The sequence below is a fragment of the Coregonus lavaretus genome, assembly GCF_964263955.1.
Source record: "Coregonus lavaretus genome assembly, chromosome: 36".
NCBI classification, from domain to species: domain Eukaryota; kingdom Metazoa; phylum Chordata; class Actinopteri; order Salmoniformes; family Salmonidae; genus Coregonus; species Coregonus lavaretus.
The window spans coordinates 15,362,353-15,385,137 of record NC_140023.1 but is presented as its reverse complement, the minus strand read 5'-3'; the positions used below and the strand labels follow the sequence as shown (position 1 = coordinate 15,385,137).

General features: G+C 44.5%; 1 protein-coding gene across 1 annotated transcript in view; it reads left to right on the top strand.

Annotated features, from left to right (window-relative positions):
* ttc27 (tetratricopeptide repeat domain 27) overlaps positions 1-22,785 on the top strand; it is a 113,738-nt gene that overhangs the window by 27,155 nt on the left and 63,798 nt on the right. The window contains exons 6-8 of the mRNA XM_084153159.1: positions 4,751-4,915; positions 5,043-5,185; positions 17,272-17,384. Of these exons, the coding sequence (XP_084009285.1) occupies positions 4,751-4,915; positions 5,043-5,185; positions 17,272-17,384 (421 nt within the window). The remainder of the gene's footprint in view (positions 1-4,750; positions 4,916-5,042; positions 5,186-17,271; positions 17,385-22,785) is intronic.

The window sequence follows — 22,785 nt, the reverse complement described above, 5'->3', positions numbered from 1 at the left end:
GCCAGCCCCGCTGCCAAAAATATTGCATTAATGTTAGGGAAATGTTATGTTTGCCCGTGAGCAGCTCTGCTGAGGTTTTCACATATAGAAGGGGTTATCAGATTCTGAAAGCAATCTATCACAATGTTTGCTCCCTTCACTCTTATGTGTTGGTATGTTTTCTTCTCACAAATGGAATTATGTACTGCCATATTGTGAATTATAGTAACTTGGAGGAATTTTTGCTTTAAATAAATGATTGTTCACTGAGACGTTCGCTAATGGTCATAGTGCATCTTCGAAAAGTCCATGTCCTCTTGTGTTCTCCCAGGTGATGGTTGATTGAGCATGACTAAAACACCTGACACCTAACGCCATTGACACTCAAAAACAGGTGTGTGGTGGTTCTCCTGCGCTTTGCACCTCTCACTGTTGACAGATTGAGTGCCAAAAGCCCCCAATGTTGTGGTTGTGTGAACTGTGAAGAAATGGTTGTTGTGCTATTACCTTTTGCCCTCTGTGGTGGGTCTATTGACTGCTCTGTCCTTCACACTTACTTTCACTGCAGTGGTGGGCAACAACTCACTGGTGAAACAAATGACATATTACCTATTGTTTATGTATGGTGGAGTATGTCTTTGATGAATTGGTTTAGCCAGTGTGCACAACAGAGTTTTCCCCTCTTCCTACATTTGACATTTTAGTCATTTAGCAGACGCTCTTATCCAGAGCGACTTACAGTTAGTGCATTCATCTTAAGATAGCTACACTATATACCCTACTGTTCAAAAGTTTGGGGTCGCTTAGAAATTTCCTTATTTTCCATGAAAACATACATGAAATGAGTTTGAATAGGAAATATAGCAAAATGAATAGTACATGTAGTCATTGACAAGGTTAGAAATAATGATTTTTAATATAAATAATAATTGTGTCCTTCAAACTTTGCTTTCGTCAAAGAATCTTCCATTTGCAGCAATTACAGCCTTGCAGACCTTTGGCATTCTAGTTGTCAATTTGTTGAGGTAATCTGAAGAGATTTCACCCCATGCTTCCTGATGCACCTCCCACAAGTTGGATTGGCTTGATGGGCTCTTCTAACGTACCATACGGTCAAGCTGCTCCCACAACAGCTCAATAGGGTTGAGATCCTGTGACTGCTGGCCACTCCATTATAGACAGAATACCAGCTGACTGCTTCTTCCCTAAATAGTTCAAATCAAATGTTATTTGTCACATACGTGTTTAGCAGATGTTATTGCGGGTGTAGCGAAATGCTTTTGCTTCTAGCTCCGACAGTGCAGTAATATCTAACAATTTCACAGCATATACCCAATACACACAAATCTAGTAAGGAATGGAATTTAAGAATATATACATATATGGACAAGCAATGACAGAGCGACATGGACTAAGATACAGTGCTCAGTTGTGCACCGGGGCCTCCCACTCCTCTTTCTATTCTGGTTAGCGCCAGTTTGCGCTGTTCTGTCAAGGAGTAGTACACACCGTTGTACGAGATCTTCAGTTTCTTGGCAATTTCTCGCATGGAATAGCCTTCATTTTTCCCTGACCTCAACCCCATTGAACACCTTTGGGATGAATTGGAACGCCGACTGCGAGCCAGGCCTAATCGCCCAAAATCAGTTCCCGACCTCACTAATGCTCTTGTGGCTGAATGGAAGCAAGTCCCCGCAGCAATGTTCCAACATCTAGTGGAATGCCTTCCCAGAAGAGTGGAGGCTGTTATAGGAGCAAAGGGGGGACCAACTCCATATTAATGCCTATGATTTTGGAATGAGATGTTCGATGAGCAGGTGTCCACACACTTTTGGTAATGTAGTGTAGGTGGGACAACCACATATCACAGGCATAGTAAGTACACTTTTCCTCAAAGTAGTTCTCAGCAAAGTCAGAGCTAGAAAGGGGGGGGGAGTGGGGTGGGATCAATTGCAAGTGTTGGTTCGGGATAGTTATTTATTTGGGGGGTTGAGGTGAGAAGTGGGATTATTTAAGATACTCCTTGAAGAGGTAATGTTTCAGGTGCTTTTGGGCAGGGACTCTGCTGTCCTAGCTTCAGGGAAAAGCTGGTTCCACCATTGGGGTGCCAGGACCAAGAAGAGCTTAGACTGGGCTGAGCGGGAGCTGCACTCCCTTAGGGGTAGGAGAGCCAAGAGACCAGAGGTGGCAGAACAGAGTCCTCAGGTTGGGGTGTAGGGTTTGAGCATAGCCTGAAGGAAGGAAGGGGCAGTTCCTCTTGCTGCTCCGTAGGCAAGCACCATGGTCTTGTAGTGGAGGCGAGCTTAGACTGGAAGCCAGTGGAGTGTGCGGGTGACATTGGAGAACATGGGAAGGTTGAAAACCAGGCGGGCTGCAGCATTCTGGGTAAGTTGCAGGTGTTTGATGGCAGTAGTCCAGATGGGAGATAACAAGTGCCTGGATTAGGACCTGCGCCGCTTCCTGTGTGAGGTAGGGTCATACTCTACGGATGTTGTAGAGCATGAACCTTTAGGATCGAGTCACTGCTTTGACGTTTGCAGAGAATGATAGGGTGTTGTCCAGAGTCACGCCAAAGTTCTTTGCATACTGGGAGGGCGACATTGTGGAGTTGTCAACTGTGATGGAGAGGTCTTTGAGCGGGCAGGCCTTCCATGTGAGGAAGAGCAGCTCCGTCTTGTCGAAGTTGAGCTTGAGGTAGTGGATCCAAGCTGAGATATGAGTCGAGTGTATCAAGGTGTCAAGCTCATTGAGTAATTCTCCAAGGGCACCTGTTGGGCGATAGATGACAACAATGTTAAGCTTGAGTGGACAAGTGACATTGACGGCATGGAATTCAATGAGCAGATGGACAGGTGAGAGCGAGAGAAAAGATAATCTCCAGTTAGGAGAAATGAGTAGCCCTGTGCCACCACTGCGACGACCAGATGCTCTTGGCTTATGAGAGAAAACGTAGTCAGATGAGGAAAGAGCAGCTGGAGCAGCAGTGTTCTCTGGGGTGATCCATGTCTCCATCGGGGCCAAAAACTGAAGGGCAGCATATAAATTGAAGAACTAGTGGGAATGAGACTGAAGGGATCCCTCTTGAAACCCCATTTTCTTTCACCTTCCCCGTCCTTTCAGGGTGGTTTGAGCTCATTAAGTCCACTTGTTTGCCCAGCATTAGTTTATCCTATTGTATAGACCTGCCACTAGGTCAGTAGTAGCAGACCACGGTTTGAGATGGTTCTGCTTAATCATAGTTTACCTCTGCTTTAAATGTGGGTTCACTTATTTTTGTTGTGGGGGGTTGTGTGTGTTTGTCGGGTGAGTATGAAGGGTGATGGGGCTCTACAGGCTATGAAACAAACAGCCAATCCATATTCCAGAGGTGCAGCCAGTGAAAGATCACACAATCCCCTTTACTGCTCTGGGGTGTGAAAGGCATGCAGATGGAAAGGGGGATTTTTACAATCCATTTTTCTCTCCTCTTTATCTCATTGCTGTTGGTTTTGAGTTGACACAGTGAGGATCGGATACAGTAATGTACAGTCTTTCAACACTGACTGTTATTGTGACTTTATTTGCTCTCTTTTTCACTCTACCATAATATTTCCTGAGAATTGATAAATCAGTCAATGTTCATTCTAACAATGTCCAGATAACAGACCTAATAAAAGGATTAGCTGTAAAGCCGTAAAGGTAAATGCTCATTTGTCCTGTGTTGGCCCATGCTAATGTTATATGGTTGCTTGCGATGTCATGCAGCACCATGGCTGCCAGGGTCGTGATCAGTAGGCATGAAATAGGAGAAAACGTTTTGAAGCTAAGTGAAATGGGTGGGGAGGTACAGTATTACCTGATCCGACCCAGGTGAATATCGTACTCTGTCAGGGATGTTTGTTTCAGAGTAGATCCCATGCTCCCTGGCAACCTAGCAAGGCAAAGGGATTGGTCACGACACCTTTTCAAATAGTTTGTTTCCTATCCAAATTTGAAATTGGATAAGGACTTACACCTTTTCTTTCATCCCCAGCCCCTCTGTTCCTTTGAGTCATCGTCTTAACTACCGTCCGTCAAGGTGTAGCAGCTCTAACCCAGCACGGCTGTTGTGGTGTTATTTTATCCTTACAAAAGTGCCCCCTCCCGTTGCACATGTCACAACAGCCCAGGAAGCTCATTTCCTGGTGTGAAATCGCTGCGGTGAAGGTGACACACAAGGCACAGAGTAAATCTCTCAGGCATGGGCCCGGGCTGCCTCATAAATGTTGAATGGGGGAACGCGAGGGTACGTCGCATCATGAATTATACACATTAGGAACCAGGGATAATCTCCACACCGCGCACGGCCTTGAACGAGACTAAACTGATAATCATATCAGACGGGGAACGGGAGAGTGAAGGACGAAGCCAAAACACCTTTTCTCTTCTCCGCTGTCCGTTTGTCTCTTTAATGTGTCTCCTCAAGGTCTCTCTCGCTCACAGTGTTGCCGACCAATGGCCTCATGGGAATGGTATGCAGGTGCACTGAGCTCTTATTGATCACTGGATGGTCTTCAAGGGACGTCAGTGATTAACATACTTCTTCTGTTTTAGGAGTAGATGAGATGCGCCGTCTTTTGGTGCTAAAATGCGATTTGGGGAAAGTTGTTTTGAAAACTTGTTGTGAAACACTTTTTATTTGTTTATTTTTTGCCCTTAACTGATAATAGCTTATTAAATCATTGCAAATTATTCGATGTTTAACTGAAATAGAATGTCATCTTCTCATCCTTTTACCTCATCTTCTCTGCAGTAATGAAGTGTGAGTCTCTGTTCTCTGAGGGAACCCTCCGGAACCTGTCCATCCAGTTCCACCTGGAGTGTGGCTACACGTCTCTGACCTACTATGAGTACAACCCAGCCAAGGAGCACTTTCAACGGGCCAAGGAACTCTCTGGCCTAGAGATGAACATGATAGGTAGGTACAGTAGGCTTGGACCAGTCTAAACATACAGTAACAGCTTGACCGTTTAGAAGGCCTACAGTTTTGGTCAGGGAAGTGTATGTATAACATGGTAATTGGATGAGGTCTTCGCTTCACGCAGGTGCTCTGGGCAAACGGACTCGCTTCCAGCAGAACTTCCTTGCCCAGCTGATCCTGGATGTCAAGCGTAAGGAAGACATCCAAGCCCCTGAACCAGACAGTGAGCTGACCCTCTCCCCCACCCCGCTGGCCAGCCTGCCCAAGGTAAGCACTCTACCCCTCCTACCTTCACCCTCACTCACATTGGGGGGCAAATCCAGTGTGATACTCAGTGTCACCAGCAGAGGGGGATCTCCACTCCTCAATAACTGATGTGCCATTCTGTAGTGATGGAGGCCTTGGAAAATCAGGGCCTCAGTGAGAAGTCGTGGGGGGTAGGTTTATTGTGCATTGTTGAACGGCTGTTCAGCCTCATTTGTCAGGTCAGGCGTAGCCAGTGTCCATGCCGAGCTTGCCTTTGGCTTGGCGGAGAGGGATGATAGTGAGGTTTTTGGGGGGCTATTTTCAGGGGACCCGTTCCTCAAAACACTCAAGTCAGATCCCGAGATGCTGTGCTTTTCATGAGATACGTCTGTTTTGTTTTGAAACGTTTTAATGTTATTTTATGACATGTTACTGGCAACCACATGACTTTCCCTTCAATGGATAATGACCTTACCCTCTGAGACTCACAGTACTGAGAGAATAGTCCAGATACCATTAGTTCTACCTTTGGGTAAAATGGTAGAAACCTATCTATGCATATCCCATGGATAGGGTGTGCAGTACAGAAAAGGGATATGTTGTGAACCCCTCATCCATTATGTGGGTCACTGAACATTGCTGCAGTGCTATGATGTCACTGAATCCAGGGTGAAACTAGAGGCCAACCGATATGGGATTTTTGGGTCCAATACCGATTTTAGCTAGGCAAAAGGAACTGATTAAGATATATCTGCCGATTAGGGATGTTAATCGGTTAGCTGCCGAAAATACATTTGACGTTCATGCTTATCGGTCTATAGGTTAATTTGCATAATTTTATGGAATTAAATTGGCCCGTGTGTATTTTCGTTAGTCATCATGCATTTTATTTATCACGTTCACAGCATACAGAGCCTAGTTTGAGGAGCGGAATAGCCTATCATCTGTCAGACAGCGCGAGAGTAGCTCCTCAAAAAGCCTGTAGGCTACGGTAGTGAAACCTGCAGCAAATGACAATTCTAAATGCAATCGCGTGTTAAAAACTTTGGTTGCCATGATTTAAAAATGAGCACTTTTTTTGTTCTCATTCTTAACTCGTAAAGACTATCAGTGCGTCAACCACCACTTTGCAATGTGAGCTTGAGGCAGTATAATTGTTTGAAATCTGAACGTTTTATTTTACTTCAAATAATGAGGCATTTCTTACCTTGCTTCAAAGTAGCTTTGCGAAAATCCATCCATAGAAACGTGGAGGCAATTATTTTATGAAGACTTCATGCCATTAACCAGCATTTCTCTCCTGTTTTATTGGTTTTCATATCAACTATCTTTCGTTGTCCAGAAACCAAAGGCACAATGCTAGTCATTTTAGCAACCGTCATAGTAGTTGCTATTAGATTCCCCCCCTTTCTAAGTTTCTAATGGAGAATTTCATCTTTTCACATATGGAACTGCTCGCATTAGGTGCGCTGTTTAGAACTGTGTTTTCCGCAAATTGCATTTTGGTAAACGTTTGAAAATTACAGGAGTTGCATGTTCAATAATAGGCTATAGCGTTTTGACTGTAAGACGATAGGCTTGCTATTGTTGCATGTTTCCATTAAGCTCTTAATGAAAAATGTCCGGTCCTTGTATGGCATGCATAGTATCAGAGAGGAAGAAGCGAGAGGTTTCACTCGCCAAAATCTGTCCAAAATAAGTCCAATGGGCTTATTTTGGGCCTAAGCTCGTCACCTGCCTTCCCGCTTTGGGACGACTCCCATTGTTAGGGCGGAAACATAAGCATCTCGTCATTATACCCAGATCTCTGATAGTATTTTCTGTTGGTCATGTCATTTAACTGTTTGATGTCATTTAACTGTTTGATTTTTTTTTTTTTACCATTTGTTGACCGGTTAATGACGGTCAGATGTCGGCAGCAGAATTGACCGACATTTCCATCTCTGCTGCCGATATATTGTTTTTTTTAGAGGTGGAATGAAAAACAGTTAAAAAAAATATATATACAAATTGTGCTCCAAAGATTAACAGATGCACTAAATTATGATTTATTAACTAAAAAAAAACAATTACATTATTTAACAACATTTTATTTGTCCTTTACATGATAACCACCAAAAAGCAATTATATCCTCTAAATACAAAACACTTGTTCAGTTTACCTTCTTAGGTACAACTTAGATTTTTCTATAAGAATGCAGAAGTGTTTGTGCTGAAGCACTACAAGCACACTAATAAACAAGGGCTGAATGAATTAAACTTGGTCTCAAAGTAAATCTGAAACGGCACTGTCAAGTTCAAACAATGCAGTAACATGCGGTTCGTAATGTCACTACTAGATGTTAGCATCAGCATTTGTATTGAGTAGATTCACTACAGTGCTTTACAACAGTCAAAGGTCATGTAAATAAACACTTTATGGCAACCCTGCAATGAATGCCTGTTATGGCAAGCACACGCTAAAACCATAATGTAAATTACTGTTAATCGATATAAAATGTATTGGCTAGCTATATATATTTTAACTGCAAATGGCGTGTGCTGATGACTGAACGTTCATGCAGGAAAATGCTTGTCACACACATTCTAATTTAGCTAGCTAATAACTAGCAAACGTATCTCATCATGAATGCAAGCACATGGTCTGAATGATAGATCTATGGCAACTGTCTTGCTTATTGCAGATTTTGGAAAACAAACTAAATAAGCCCACTAACATAATAGGCCCATACAGTAACTGTTATTTTTGTATGAAGATTGAGTTCACTTTGGCGCCAGTCCAGTGTTCGCACCTAATTAGCACAGTTTGCTAGCTAGCTAGGCTAACTACCTTACTGACTAGATAAAGCCTAACTATATTGCTGGCTAGCTAGCCAGCTAACGTGAACTAAGTGAGCATGTGATGAGGACGATGCTGCTTGCTTGGTGAAGTGTACTTTTGATTATTAAATGATTCAAATACGCTGTCGCTGTCTGTGGCAAGCTACTCAGTCAAACCACCATGCCCACTCTCACGTCGTGACTTACGCGGGCTGAATGAAGTTCAATTCTATGTACTGCATATAATATCAGTCAACCGATTTATCGGTCGGGCTCTAGTGACGACAGGTTGCTAGGTGATTGGTCAGCCCGCCCGCGGAGCGGCTGTTGGTGCAGGAAACAGCCACGTACCCAAAGGACCCCGAGAGAGTGGAAACAAGCTGCACTGTGTGTGCCTGTCAGCTCTGCATGTATCACACTCATGCTCTCGCTCGCTCACACTCACTCACTCTCTCTCTCACACACACACACACACACACACACACACACACACACACACACACACACACACACACTTACCCCTACCTGCTCCTCCATATCCACTCTGCTCGCCACTGCAAGGCACTTCAACCCCAGGCTTCATGATCTGTGGAGACTCCTCTCGCCACAGATTTTCTCTCAAGTTCTCTGTTCTAAATTAGATGAAATGTGAAGCTACATAGTATGGTTACACAGATATGTGATCCGGGTAGGCATTTCTATCGTAGGTATTAGTCATTTAGCAGACACTCTTATCCAAAGCAATTTACAATTAGTGCATTCATCTTAAGATGCACTACAAAAGTGTGTGGACACCTGCTCGTCGAACATTTAAACATTTTAAACATTATAGTCATTTAGCAGACGCTCTTATCCAGAGTGACTTAGTGAGTGCATACATTATTTTATTTTTCATACTGGCCCCCCGTGGGAATCGAACCCACAACCCTGGCGTTGCAATCGCCATGCTCTACCAACTGAGCTACATCCCTGCCGGCCATTCCCTCACCTACCCTGGACGACGCTGGGCCAATTGTGCGCCGCCCCATGGGTCTCCCGGTCACGGCCGGCTACGACAGAGCCTGGATTCGAACCAGGATCTCTAGTGGCACAGCTAGCACTGCGATGCAGTGCCTTAGACCACTGCACCACTCGGGAACATCTCATTCCAAAATCATGAACTTTACACCACTCCAGCCGACACTTGGCATTGCGCATGGTGATCTCAGGCTGCTTGGCCAGGGAAACCAATTTCATGACGATCCTGACAAACAGTTATTGTGCTGACGTTGCTTCCAGAGGCAGTTTGGAACTTGGTAGTGAGTGTTGCAACCAAGGACAGATGATGTTTAGCGCGCTACGCGTTTCAGCACTCTGTGGTCCCGTTCTGTGAGCTTGTGTGGCCTACCACTTCGCGGCTGAGCCGTTGTTGCTCCTAGACATTTCCACTTCACAATAACAGCACTTACAGTTGACAGGGGCAGCTCTAACAGGGCAGAAATTGACTTGTTGGAAAGGTGGCATCCTGTGACGGTGCCACTTTGAAAGTCACTAAGCTCTTCAGTAAGGCCATTCTACTGCCAATGTTTGTCTCTGGCGATTGCATGGCTGGGTGCGTGATTTTATACACCTGTCAGCAACAGGTGTGGCTGAAATAGCCGAATCCACTCATTTGAAGGGGTGTCCACATACCTTTGTGTATATAGTGTAGCTAGGTGAGACAACAACAAACACATCACAATCAAATCAACAATCAAATCAAGTACATTTTCCCTCAGCAAAGAATTTATCAGCAAAGTCAGTGCTAGTAGAAAAAGACAAGTGCTTTTAGCCTGAAGGTAAGGAGGGGCAGGTCCCCTTGCTGCTCCGTAGGCAAGCACCAGGGTCTTGAAGATGATGCGAGCTTCGACTGGAAGCCATTGGAGTGTGCTGTTCAGGCTCGGCTTCATCCTTGAATCCACCCTAATTTTGAATGGGCCCCGAACTGCAGTGTGTGAAGATATTTTTGATGAACAATATTGATTTTTGTTTTCAATAGATTTTTGCTGAGCAGAGATTAACAGAGAGATGTACAGCATGGAGGTTATTACTCAGAATGTAATGCTCATTGAAGAACTATTACCCTGCATTACCCTGACCTGAGCTATTTTTTTTACCATGAACCCTTTAACCTGTGCACAAGGATGAAGCATCTGAACCTAGTAGATTTAATTGAAGATTAGAGAAAGCAGGCAGCTCTATCATGGACATGGTGGTTTTATGATCCAGCAGCATCACGCGATGATCTGACACTCCTGTCCAGGGACATTCTCCAAGCCAAGCATGTGGGCCAGTCACCTGCCGACACTTCAGGGGCTAAGCTCTCTTCTGCTGTCTGTCTATCTAATCCATCTGACTCTGTCATCATCTCAGCCCCGTCTCTCCCTGCTAGAACAATCAAATATCCAGTCAGTAGAGCCACACAGCAGAGGTGAGGTGAGGCAGACAGCGCCCAGCTGTTTAACTCTCACCCTGGGCCCAAACCGTGTCACTCCCCTCATGATGAAGTGCCTATTAGAATCCCATGGCGCAGTGGGTTCACACACTCAAAAGCATGGCCAGTGGAAAGGGCCTCCACCAGCACAAGGGGCCCCGTGGTGGGTGTTTGAGACCCCGGTTTGGGCTGAACCCTACCCAACAATGTCAAGGGACAAAGGTGAAGGAGGGTGTTTGCTGAGTGTCAGACAGACACACACACACACACATGCAGACTTTCCATATGGAATGAGGGGGAGTGACGTGTAATGGGATGGGGGGAGAGAACGCAGAGGGGGCTGTTATTTTGTTTAGTCCCTCTGACCGGTCTGTCTTCACCCTGTGATCCGTCTGGTTTTCCCTCCATCTGCAATTCCATCTGCATTTCTCTATCCTGCTGGGGTTATGCTTGTACCTATACTAAATCATACTCCACCGGCCCCTCTGGTCCTGTTGCCAGTGATGTGTGTGTGAGTTTGCGTGTGTGTGAAGTGTGTTTGTCAAGAAGGCTGACCTCCACTCTCAAGGGGAGGATTCACTCATTGTACTTGGACCCTGAGCCATGCTTTTCAGTAAGGCCAAATTGATTCATATGGGGCATAATTTAAGTTTAACAGTGAAAGACTAATCATAAATAATGTAGATAACTGGTTCAAAGCAAATAAGTTGTCCCCTATGTAAAAAAAAAAAATATCTTATATGCTTTTTATTCCCAAATATAAAAAAAGATACAATCTTCCACAGGGAAATCAGTATATCCTCATTGACAATAAAAACAAAAACAAAATGTAATTTGTCTCCAATACAATTGCGAAAGGTATTGGTGTCATCCCACGAGTTCAACATCTCATCTAAAAAAATATATGTTTTGAATCACCTTAATCTATCCATTCATCTCCTATTAAATATATTCTGGGCTAGTACTTATAAAAGCAACATCAACAATATTTTAATTCTTAAAAGGTGGTTTGTGAGGATTAGTCTTGGAACACCAGACCTAGGGTACATTGGCAACATTGTGGGAGGAAACCTGTCTGTCTAGATACACTATGTGAGGATGGCAACTCACTCCGACAGTCGTGCCAGTTCCTCTTCACTCTTTCATCTTTAAATTCTCAATATTTATGAAATCAATCAACTGAAGTCTGTCTGTCCAATTCAAAATTAACCTTTTCCCTGTTCCTTTTCAATCCCTTTTCAAATTCAGGTCAATCATTTTCTCCTAGAACTGCCACTGATCTGAACACCCCTTTTTTCCGTTCCAGATTAGGTCAATTTTCCTTGACTAACAGAGGTCAGTTCTCCTGGACCACCTCAAGAACTGCACCAGCTTCAACTCAAATACAAAATGAAAAGATATCTATTTTGAATCATTTTGACTAAAATATCATTGTTTTAGTCACATTTGTTATTTCAATAGGGATTTAGTGTAGTTATTGTCAAAATGACAAACAGTGGGCCATTTAGTCTTTATTTTTAGTCACGTCACATTTGTATTGCCTCATTAACCATGTAAACATAAATCACTGACTTCCATGTGCACAAACATACATAGCCTTGTCCTACCAACATATTATTCTGCATAACATCCTATCGCATGATTCTCTTCCTAACAGCCAAATTGGCAGAAGAACACATTACTCAGCAGCAGATAAAACATCAGACCCTTTGACAGGGCTCCAGACTAACATTTGCCACAGTGCCACCAACTTGTTGAGTTGGTGTCACCAGCCCATGATTAGGTCCCAATTTTTTAAATTTTCACAGCGTCACGCAATAGAATTGATCATTCATTTTATAAAGTAATTTGCAGTGCTTTACACTGTGTAATAGACTACTGATATGGTAGGCTATTCAATAAATATGTTGTTTGATCTAACGTGTCCAAGCATGAATGCATAATTCAAAATATTTAGATTTGCAATGTAATCCAGTGATTGTCATGAATTGTGAGTTGACAATAGGGTTTTGTTATGTTTTACTGTTAAAATAGGGCTCCAGAATTTTCCTACATCATTATGTGCACTAATATCATAGGCACATTTATTTTGGGGCTTATTCACCACGAGGAAGTGAAAACTCAAAACACATTAGCTAGATTGCGAACACTAAATATAATACCCACTGCTAGTAGTCATGTATTAATCTAACTGTAAATGTTATGTCCTAAAAAAACATTGCATTTGTAGCCTACTACCCTATGCACTCGCAATGGCCGATGCGTAATTGCGCATTTCGCACGCTTCGTATCTTAAAGCCATATCAAATATCTTGGATGTAAAATAGTTGCTTTTGAGCTCAATATTAAGAGAAGATAAATAAAAAGGATACCCACAGAAAGCTGAGAACAGTAGTTGCTTCCAAAGCTTTGTATTTCCCGCAATTGGATTGAAATGTTACACACTCAGAAGCCTTTTTTCTCTCTCCCGGAGCGCACATCAAGTGACTCGCTCATCACAGCAGCAGGCCCCAGCGGAACAGGGCTAGGGGCTGGGCAGACAATTTCATTAGAGGAATAATGAGGATAATGCACTGTACTGTTTGACCAAATCATGGTTTTAGCAGCCCAAAAATAGGATGTTTTGAAACTGAAGTGAGGTGACCATGTAATTAATATTCCGCTCGCACACAACCAATTACAAATTGAACTCGCACAGCCAAGTCAGAGGGTCGCAAAATGCCACTAAATGGTTGCAGTCTAGATCCCTGCCCCTTGACATACTGTAACTACACTATATATACAAAAGTATGTGGACACGCAGCAACGTTCCAACATCTAGTGGAAAGCCTTCCCAGAAGAGTGGAGGCTGTTATAGCAGCAAATGGGGGACCAACTCCATATTAATGCCCATGATTTTGGAACGAGATTTTTGATGAGCAGGTGTTTAAATACTTTTGGTCATGCACTGTATATTGTAATTTAAAGTGTTATAAGTAGTGGTCAAAAGTTTGGGGTCACTTTGAAATGTCCTTGTTTTCGAAAGAAAAGCAATTTTTCCTCCTGTCTGTGGTGAGGATCCTGCTTGCTCCCGGACTCTGCTTCTCAGACCACTAATGCCCTCATTACAGGCTGAGGGGGAGTAAATGGGCTCAGTCAAGCCCATCATTAGCCAGAGCTCGCTGGCTGGAATGGAGAGACTGAGAGAAAAATAGCACCACACAACACAGGGTGAGACCCCAGTGGCAATGGACCCTGTCTGCCTCTGAAATAAGATCTTCTCAATGGCAGAAAATTGTGGCATGAACATCCAACACTCTTATGCCATGAAATACTTAATTTGGAATCTGAGCTGAGGAATGCCAACCCTGTGGCGATATGTGAAATGTAAGAACCAATGACTGCGAGAGAGGGATGTGCATGGTACAAATACTCTGGATACTGTATTTAAGAAATACCAAGTGTACCCAGTATTACTGCAATAGCTTGCGCTAAGCGTAGACACAACCTTTCTGTGTACTTTGATCAATTGCCATGTCTACGTTGTAATATGCAGACAAAGCACTATGTCAGTCAAAAAGGGAATTAGGATTAATTATTCAACAAAAGCAGGTTCCTGAGTTGTTCCATATTTTCTTTCTGTTCTAAGGATCAAATCAAATCAAATGTGCCACATGCGCCGAATACAACCTTACAGTGAAATGCTTACTTACAAGCCCTTAACCAACAATGCAGTTTTTAAGAAAAGAAAAAGTGTTAAGTAAAAAACAGATACGCGAAAAAATAGCAAATAATTAAAGAGCAGCAGTAAAATAAAATAACAGTAGGGAGGCTATATACAGGGGGTACCGGTACAGAGTCAATGTGCTGGGGCACCGGTAAGTCGAGGTAATTGAGGTAATATGTACCTGCGGTAGCAGAGAGAACAGTTTGACTAGGGTGGCTGGAGTATTTGACAATTTTTAGGGCCTTCCTCTGACACCGCCCGGTATAGAGGTCCTGGATGGCAGGAAGCTTGGCCCCAGTGATGTACTGGGCCGTACGCACTACCCTCTGTAGTGCCTTGCGGTCGGAGGCCGAGCAGTTGCCATACCAGGCGGTGATGCAACCAGTCAGGATGCTCTCGATGGTGCAGCTGTATAATTTTTTGAGGATCTGAGGACCCATGCCAAATCTTTTCAGTCTCCTGAGGGGGAATAGGCTTTGTCGTGCCCTCTTCACGACTGTTTTGTTGTGTTTGGACCATGGTAGTTTGTTGGTGATGTGGACACCAAGGAACTTGAAGCTCTCAACCTGTTCCACTACAGCCCAGTCGATGAGAATGGGGGCGTGCTCAGTCCTCTTTTTTTCCTGTAATCCACAATCATCTCCTTTGTCTTGATCAGGTTAAGGGAGAGGTTGTTATCCTTGCACCACACGGCCAGGTCTCTGACCTCCTCCCTATAGGCTGTCTCATCGTTGTCGGTGATCAGGTCTACCACTGTTGTGTCGTCGGCAAACTTAATGATGGTGTTGAAGTCGTGCCGGGTCATACAGTCATGGGTGAACAGGGAGTACAGGAGGGGACAGAGCACACACCCCAGAGGGGCCCCCGTGTTGAGGATTAGCGTGGCAGATGTGTTGTTACCTACCCTTACCACCTGGGGGCGGCCCGTCAGGAAGTCCAGGATCCAGTTGCAGAGGGAGGTGTTTAGTCCCAGTGTCCTTAGCTTAGTGATGAGCTTTGAGGGCACTATGGTGTTGAATGCTGAGCTGTAGTCAATGAATAGCATTCTCACGTAGGTGTTCCTCTTGTCCAGGTGGGAAAGGGCATCATCTGTGGATCTGTTGGGGCGGTATGCAAATTGGAGTGGGTCTAGGGTTTCTGGGATAATGGTGTTGTGAGCCATGACCAGCATTTCAAAGCACTTCATGGCTACAGACGTGAGTGCTACGGGTCGGTAGTCATTTAGGCAGGTTATCTTAGTGTTCTTGGGCACAGGGACTATGGTGGTCTGCTTGAAACATGTTGGTATTACAGACTCAGTCAGGGACAAATGTCTGGCCCTGCGGCCTTGTGATTGTTGACCTGCTTAAAAGTCTTACATCGGCTACAGAGAGCGTGATCACATAGTCATCCGGAACAGCTGATGCTCTCATGCATGCTTCAGTGTTGCTTGCCTCGATGCGAGCATATAAGTGACTTAGCTCGTCTGGTAGGCTTGTGTCACTGGTCTGTGCTTCCCTTTGTAGTCTGTAATAGTTTTCAAGCCCTGCCACATCCGACGAGCATCAGAGCCGGTGTAGTATGATTCAATCTTAGTCCTGTGTTGACTCTGCCTGTTTGATGGTTCGTCGGAGGGCATAGCGGGATTTCTAATAAGCGTCCGGGTTAGAGTCCCACTCCTTGAAAGCGGCAGCTCTACCCTTTAGCTTAGTGCGGATGTTGCCTGTAATCCATGGCTTCTGGTTGGGGTATGTATGTATGGTCACTGTGGGGACGACGTCATCGATGCACTTATTGATGAAGCCAGTGACTGATGTGGTGTACTCCTCAATGCTATCGGAAGAATCCCGGAACATATTCCAGTCTGTGCTAGCAAAACAGTCCTGTAGCTTAGCATCTGCGTCATCTGACATCATTGCGTGTCATGCACCATTGAAGAGGGGTTCTGTCAGAGGAATGCAGATGAAGTAGAGACACTTGATGCAAAAAGACAATATGGGATTAAGCTCCAGATTTGCGATTTGTCACAGATGGCTGGTTCTTTTATCAGCTGGTGAGAGAAAGCAGACGGAGGTAAAGCTATTAGGAGAACATCACAGAGAATGAGGGAAGGGGGAATTACAATAGGGAAAGCAAATGGAGCAACTCTTTGGCTTTTATCATTTAACTGTCTCGGTGGTATCTGGAGTGGAAGCAGGTGAATGCATGATAAAACCACCACTGAGCCAGGCAACCATCCTGTAGAAGGCTTACCTTGGTGGGTGGGTTGACCTTTGTTCTCCTAAGTGTGGGTCCGTGTGTGGAACCATGGGTGTGTATTCTGACCCCGGCCACCTGACGCACATGTGCAGCCCGTGACGCAGGGCACCGTTAGCTTCCTCCTTTAAAGGGCCACAGGGCACCAGGAACTCTGGACTTCCAAACCCTTCAAGATGGTGCCATTTTTCCTGGGTGTTCCTGGCAGTCAAACCCTATGCTGTGTTTACGTTGGCCAAATAATTTGGGTGGCGAGCTGTTGGAAATATTTCAGGGTTTTCTGCTTGTGTGTGTGCCTTAGACTTGTTTACAAGTCAAGAAATTGGCCAAAACACAGATCCACGTTGTTTACTGTGATTTCAGTTCACAGTCATCATGAGCTATGAAAAAAAGTATAGTTGTGTGTGTGTGTGTGTGTGTTTGAATGGTTGCGTGGGTGTATACATGTGCTCACAAGCTGTCCATGGAAGCAGACTTTTTTTGAAGCAAGACGTTTCAATTTTTCTCCTGGAACCAACTCTAAATGGGCCAGCCACATTCCAATTACATAAGACAAAAAAAGAGGAGCGTAACCTAGAGATGCAGAGAGTGAAGGATACTAAAGGGGAGTCAGAGAAAGGAAGAGTGTGAGAGGAGTGTTTTTTGACCGGAGGAAGCAAGCATCACTCCCCTGGAAAAGTAATCTCTCAAAAAAAAAGCCCTGCCTCAACTTTCACTCCCAACTCACATGAATCCATCAGTTTTAGTCACTGAAGGTGGAGAACCACTTAAAAGGACTGCCTTAACTTTCTATGGTTGCCTGCCTGCGGTCATAATATGCTATGGTTTGAAGGATGTGCTAGTAACCCCTTGCTGAGCTGAAACAGTGTGTCTGGTATGTGTTTGGCCCCACAGGACCATGACCTCAGTGATGACACTGTGTTGAACCAGATCAACCTTGCTGAGCCTGGACAGTACGAGATGCCGGATCTCAGCGCTGAGGAGCAGGCCGTCATCCTGGGAGTCTGGTAAGACACAGCACTGCCATTGCTTCAATATGAACTAGTTAAGTCAGTCACCTAACCGATCTACACTTGCAGGGTTAGAGTAGAAGTACTCAAAGTAGTACTCAAGAAATAAGTAACACAAAATCATCGTAAAAATCATAACTATGTTTTGTGTCTTTGGGCATGACTCTTCTAGTCAAACATCCGGGCCGGATGGGGTTTTGAGTTTTAAAAAATATATATGTTTTGCTAATATTTACAGCAAGGAAACACATTTTCAGTGCGGCCCTCCGGACCTTGTTGAAGACTGAATGCGGTCCCCGGGGCAGAATTAGTTTGACAGCCCTGATCTAGAGTATAGTATGTTTTTGAATATTTCAAAGTCAAGTGGTCTATAGTGTGTTATGAGTTAATATCAAAGACTATGCCACTGTAACGGACATGAGTCGGCGTGGTTGCTCATGGTCACGTGATGAAGTAGCCCTGCCTGCGAACTTCAAAACCAGTGTCTGCCCTCGGACCAAAAGGGAATTTCCTCTTGGTCTAAGACGTTGGTTGCTCCTGTGGGAGACCCGGGTTCATACGCTACCCATAATGCAATGCGCCACCCACGTAGTTGGTTTTGCTAGTATGCCTTGCATGGCTACACACCGTTGTATTGCTAGCTGAAGTATCTGGTTATAAAAAGTGGTTTGGCATTAATCAAGGAACAGACACGACATCACCATGTGAACACATCACACTCCGGCCAGCTCAATGAATATAACCCCAATGGTAAAGGTCACTAACAGTCAATATCAAGACTGTTCCATTGTGAGATGTCAAGGGCTAGGAGGCCATTTTGTGTGGAATACACTTAACCTTATTGACACCACAAGGACAAATTGATGAACATACCTATTACCTACGTAACCAATAGCAATCAAGATGTCGGGCTAAAATACTGATGTCTGTCAAACACATAATCCTTCATTTTACATTTACATTTACGTCATTTAGCAGACGCTCTTATCCAGAGCGACTTACAGATAGGTGCATTCACCTTATAGCCAGTGGGATAACCACTTTACAATATTTTTTATTTTATTTTTATTTCCATTTTTCTATTTCAAATATTTTATTTATATTATTTTTTGGGGGGGGTAGAATGATTACTTTATCCTATCCCAGGTATTCCTTAAAGAGGTGGGGTCTCAAATGTCTCCGGAAGGTGGTGAGTGACTCCACTGTCCTGGCGTCGTGAGGGAGCTTGTTCTACCATTGGGGTGCCAGAGCAGCGAACAGTTTTGACTGGGCTGAGCGGGAACTATGCTTCCGCAGAGATAGGGGAGCCAGCAGGCCAGAGGTGGATGAACGCAGTGCCCTCGTTTGGGTGTAGGGACTGATCAGAGCCTGAAGGTACGGAGGTGCCGTTCCCCTCACAGCTCCGTAGGCAAGCACCATGGTCTTGTAGCAGATGCGAGCTTCAACTGGAAGCCAGTGGAGTGTGCGGAGGAGCGGGGTGACGTGAGAGAACTTGGGAAGGTTGAACACCAGACGGGCTGCGGCATTCTGGATGAGTTGTAGGGGTTTAATGGCACAGGCAGGGAGCCCAGCCAACAGCGAGTTGCAGTAATCCAGACGGGAGATGACAAGAGCCTGGATTAGGACCTGTGCCGCTTCCTGTGTAAGGCAGGGTCGTACTCTCCGAATGTTGTAGAGCATGAACCTACAGGATCGGGTCACCGCCTTGATGTTAGCGGAGAACGACAGGGTCAACCGTGATGGCGAGATCATGGAACGGGCAGTCCTTCCCCGGGAGGAAGAGCAGCTCCGTCTTGCCGAGGTTCAGCTTGAGGTGGTGATCCGTCATCCATACTGATATGTCTGCCAGACATGCAGAGATGCGATTCGCCACCTGGTTATCAGAAGGGGGAAAGGAGAAGATGAGTTGTGTGTCGTCAGCGTAGCAATGATAGGAGAGGCCATGTGAGGATATGACAGAGCCAAGTGACTTGGTGTATAGCGAGAATAGGAGAGCGCCTAGAACTGAGCCCTGGGGGACACCAGTGGTGAGAGCACGTGGTGTGGAGACAGCTTCTCGCCACGCCACTTGGTAGGAGCGACCGGTCAGGTAGGACGCAATCCAAGAGTGAGCCGCGCCGGTGATACATAAGCAACCCCGTCATCCTCCTGTGGCAACCCCGTCATCCTCCTGTGGCCCATTTGATATAGTGGAATATATTTAAGCTTAGTCAAGGAGAATGGTTAGCCCATATTTTCCATTTATTAAACCAGACACTTCAGTAAAACCTCTTATGGATCGGACCCTATTTTTCAATTTTTGCTTAAAATGACATACCCAAATCTAACTGCCTGTAGCTCAGGACCTGAAGCAAGGATATGCATATTCTTGATATCATTTGAAAGAAAAAAATGTGAAGTTTGTGGAAATGTGAAATGAATGTAGGAGAATATAACACATTAGATCTGGTAAAAAAAATATGCGTTTTTTAAAATTACTATTTTTGCATCATCTTTGAAATGCAAGAGAAAGGCCTGACAGTGACGTAGGTGTAATTTAGATGTTGTTCACAAGATTGCAGCAGTGTGTGTGCAACGTTTCAGACTGATCCAGTGAAGAATTACATCACTACACAATATTTTGTATCAAGTCTGCCAGGAGTTTTCCCAAATGTGCTGAATTGGTACATTTATACATTTTCAAGTACATAACTATAGAGAACATACAAAAATGCTATGGTAATACAAAATTAAAGTTTACACGCTCCCAGGAATGTCATTCATGATGGATCATTAGCTTCCCTACAGAAAAGACACTAAACTTCACACTTCTAGATGGCCCGGCGGGGGTGGGTGTGGAACCAGAGACAGCAGTGGGTTCAAACTGTAGAACCTAGTTCCTACATTTGAATATAAAAATTGATTCTTCAAACAAAACTACACTACATTCAGAATACTGAATGTAAGTACATTATTTGCCTTCAGAGGTGAATGTATCAAACCAGTTGCCGTGATAAGTGTTTTGTTGTTGTGCACTATCGTCAAACAATAGCATGGTATTTTTTTGCTGTAATAGCTACTGTAAATTGGACACTGCAGTTAGATTAACAATCATTTAAGCTTTCTGCCCATATAAGACATGTCTATGTCCCAGAAAGTTGGCTGTTGTTTACAACGCCATTCTAGTCATATAATTGCTCCTGTAAGTCGCTCTGGATAAGAGCGTCTGCTAAATGACTAAAATGTAAATGTAAACATATCGCATATTGAGCAGCAACCGTCCCAGTATAGGGACACCGATCCAGTAGAGGTTTTAATTCTAACATGATCAGTAAAAAAGGAGAAAGATGTGCCACCCAAGTGGCAGGCGAGGGATAGAGATGGGATGAAGGGATGGAGAGGTCATGTGAAGGTCTATTGGAGGAGGTAGTTGGGTTCCCAGGGAAGCGCTGGGAGGCCCGATGATTGACGACAGTGGGACGAACTTCTGTCCTCGTATTCACTGCTACTCCGACTGGAAAGATCGTGTGTGCGTGTCTGGAGTCTGCTAGTTCTGCCACTTTATTATAAACCGTTTTTAGAGTCTGCCTTCTTGCGCGTGTTAGATTCCTTTATTTAAAGTCTGGTTGTCAGGGCCCCAGCCAAAGGGCCTTCTTTTTTTTTACGAGTATGGGTTTTCAGTACTTTTGGAATAGGCCTTTCCTATACAGGAAAAATGAGAAATAAATTAAAAACTTTACCAGCAACGTAAAAATCTTTTTAAAGATGCCGTTTTATTATTTTACCAGATTATGACAGCTCTTAACAATATATCACTGTTATTATTGCTTCATTTCATTGCAGGTTTTTATTGTTTTCATGCTTTTTAGGTTGCTTTTTTTGTTCCATTTAGTATCTGTTTTCCGAAGCCTCCATCTGATATGGTTGCTTCAGAGTGATGTCTTTGCTCCTTGCTCCTGGCGTTTTCTCTTGCTTTTCTCCCCCTCCTGAGAGGTGTCAAAATGAGGCGATGGTGAGGCCAGCAGACTCTCTCTTTCCCTCTCCTCCTCTGTCTGTCTCTCTCTTTGCTTAGGAGTGAGTCAGAGGGATTTCAGAGTTCAGGGAGTGCTCTCGCTCTCCACCTCTCCTCCAAGCTCACTGTGACAGATGCCAAGAGCATGAGTGGCACAAGAAGGGACAAGGAAGGGTAGGGGTGGGGGGAGGTAGAGTGAGAGAAGGGTAAACCAGAGACAGAAAGGAAGGGACAAGGAGGGGAAGGGGGGGTAGGTAAAGTAAAGGGAGAGAGGCTGGGAGAAAGGGTGAGAGAGTGATGTAGAATGTAGAGAAGGGACGAGATTATTGTAGTGGGAGAGGGAACACTGTGGTCCAACTTCATTAGCTGTCATTGTGTATCTGTTGAGCGATAGGGGTGGCCCCTCCGCGCTGAGCATGGTGGCTGGTACACTTCCTCTTCTCTCCTTACCATCCTGCCTTGTGGCTGGTCCCCCCCCCCCCCCCCCCTCATAAACCACTTCTGCTTTGTGTCCTCTTTCTGTACTCTGGTGCTTTGCCTCTCCTCCTATCTGCTCCAGGGGTGAACCTCAGGGCTGTGTGCTGTATTAACCACACCCCTGCCTTGGGTTGGACCTAGGGGGGAGTATCAGGTGTTACTCATTACTCCTCTTCACCACTTGGCCCTCATCAATGTTACGATTGTTTCTCCTTACAAATTCCATCTCTCTGTAAATTCCCTGTACTTCTTTCTAGAGACAGTCTTATCAAAGAGCATCGCTTCCTTCTGCAGTTTTTCCCTTCATCTCCCTCCCCCCAAAGGGCTGAGCCTTAGAGGAGACTACTGGCACATAGGAGCTCATTGACCCTATGGTGCAGAGTCAGTCTACATGCTGTGGGCCACACTTTGATGTCGCTCTTTAATTGGGCATGTGTGAGAAGGCTTGTTGTTAAAAAGTTGTCATCTCGCCTCGGTAAGTGACCAAACTATAGGCGTGGAATAATTAGCAAACATAATTACGCTGGGCTGCGATATAAATGGAATGACTGATCGTTCAAAATGGATTAACCACTGGTCTCGGAAGGGGGATTGGTGTGGGTCGTGTGTGTGAGGGTGTAGCAAACCTGCTTATCTGTAAAGGAATATAGTACACCCGAAAACCCCTGTCGCCATGGTTAATAATTGCTTTACTTAAACTCCCTGGAATTCTGTGCCATGCAGTTTTGGGGTAAGATAAGTATCCTTTGTGATTGAATAGCAGACAGAATGTAAAGGTGATACAGTGAGGGGAAAAAAGTATTTGATCCCCTGCTGATTTTGTACGTTTGCCCACTGACAAAGAAATTATCAGTCTATAATTTTAATGGTAGGTTTATTTGAACAGTGAGAGACAGAATAACAACAAAACAATCCAGAAAAACGCATGTC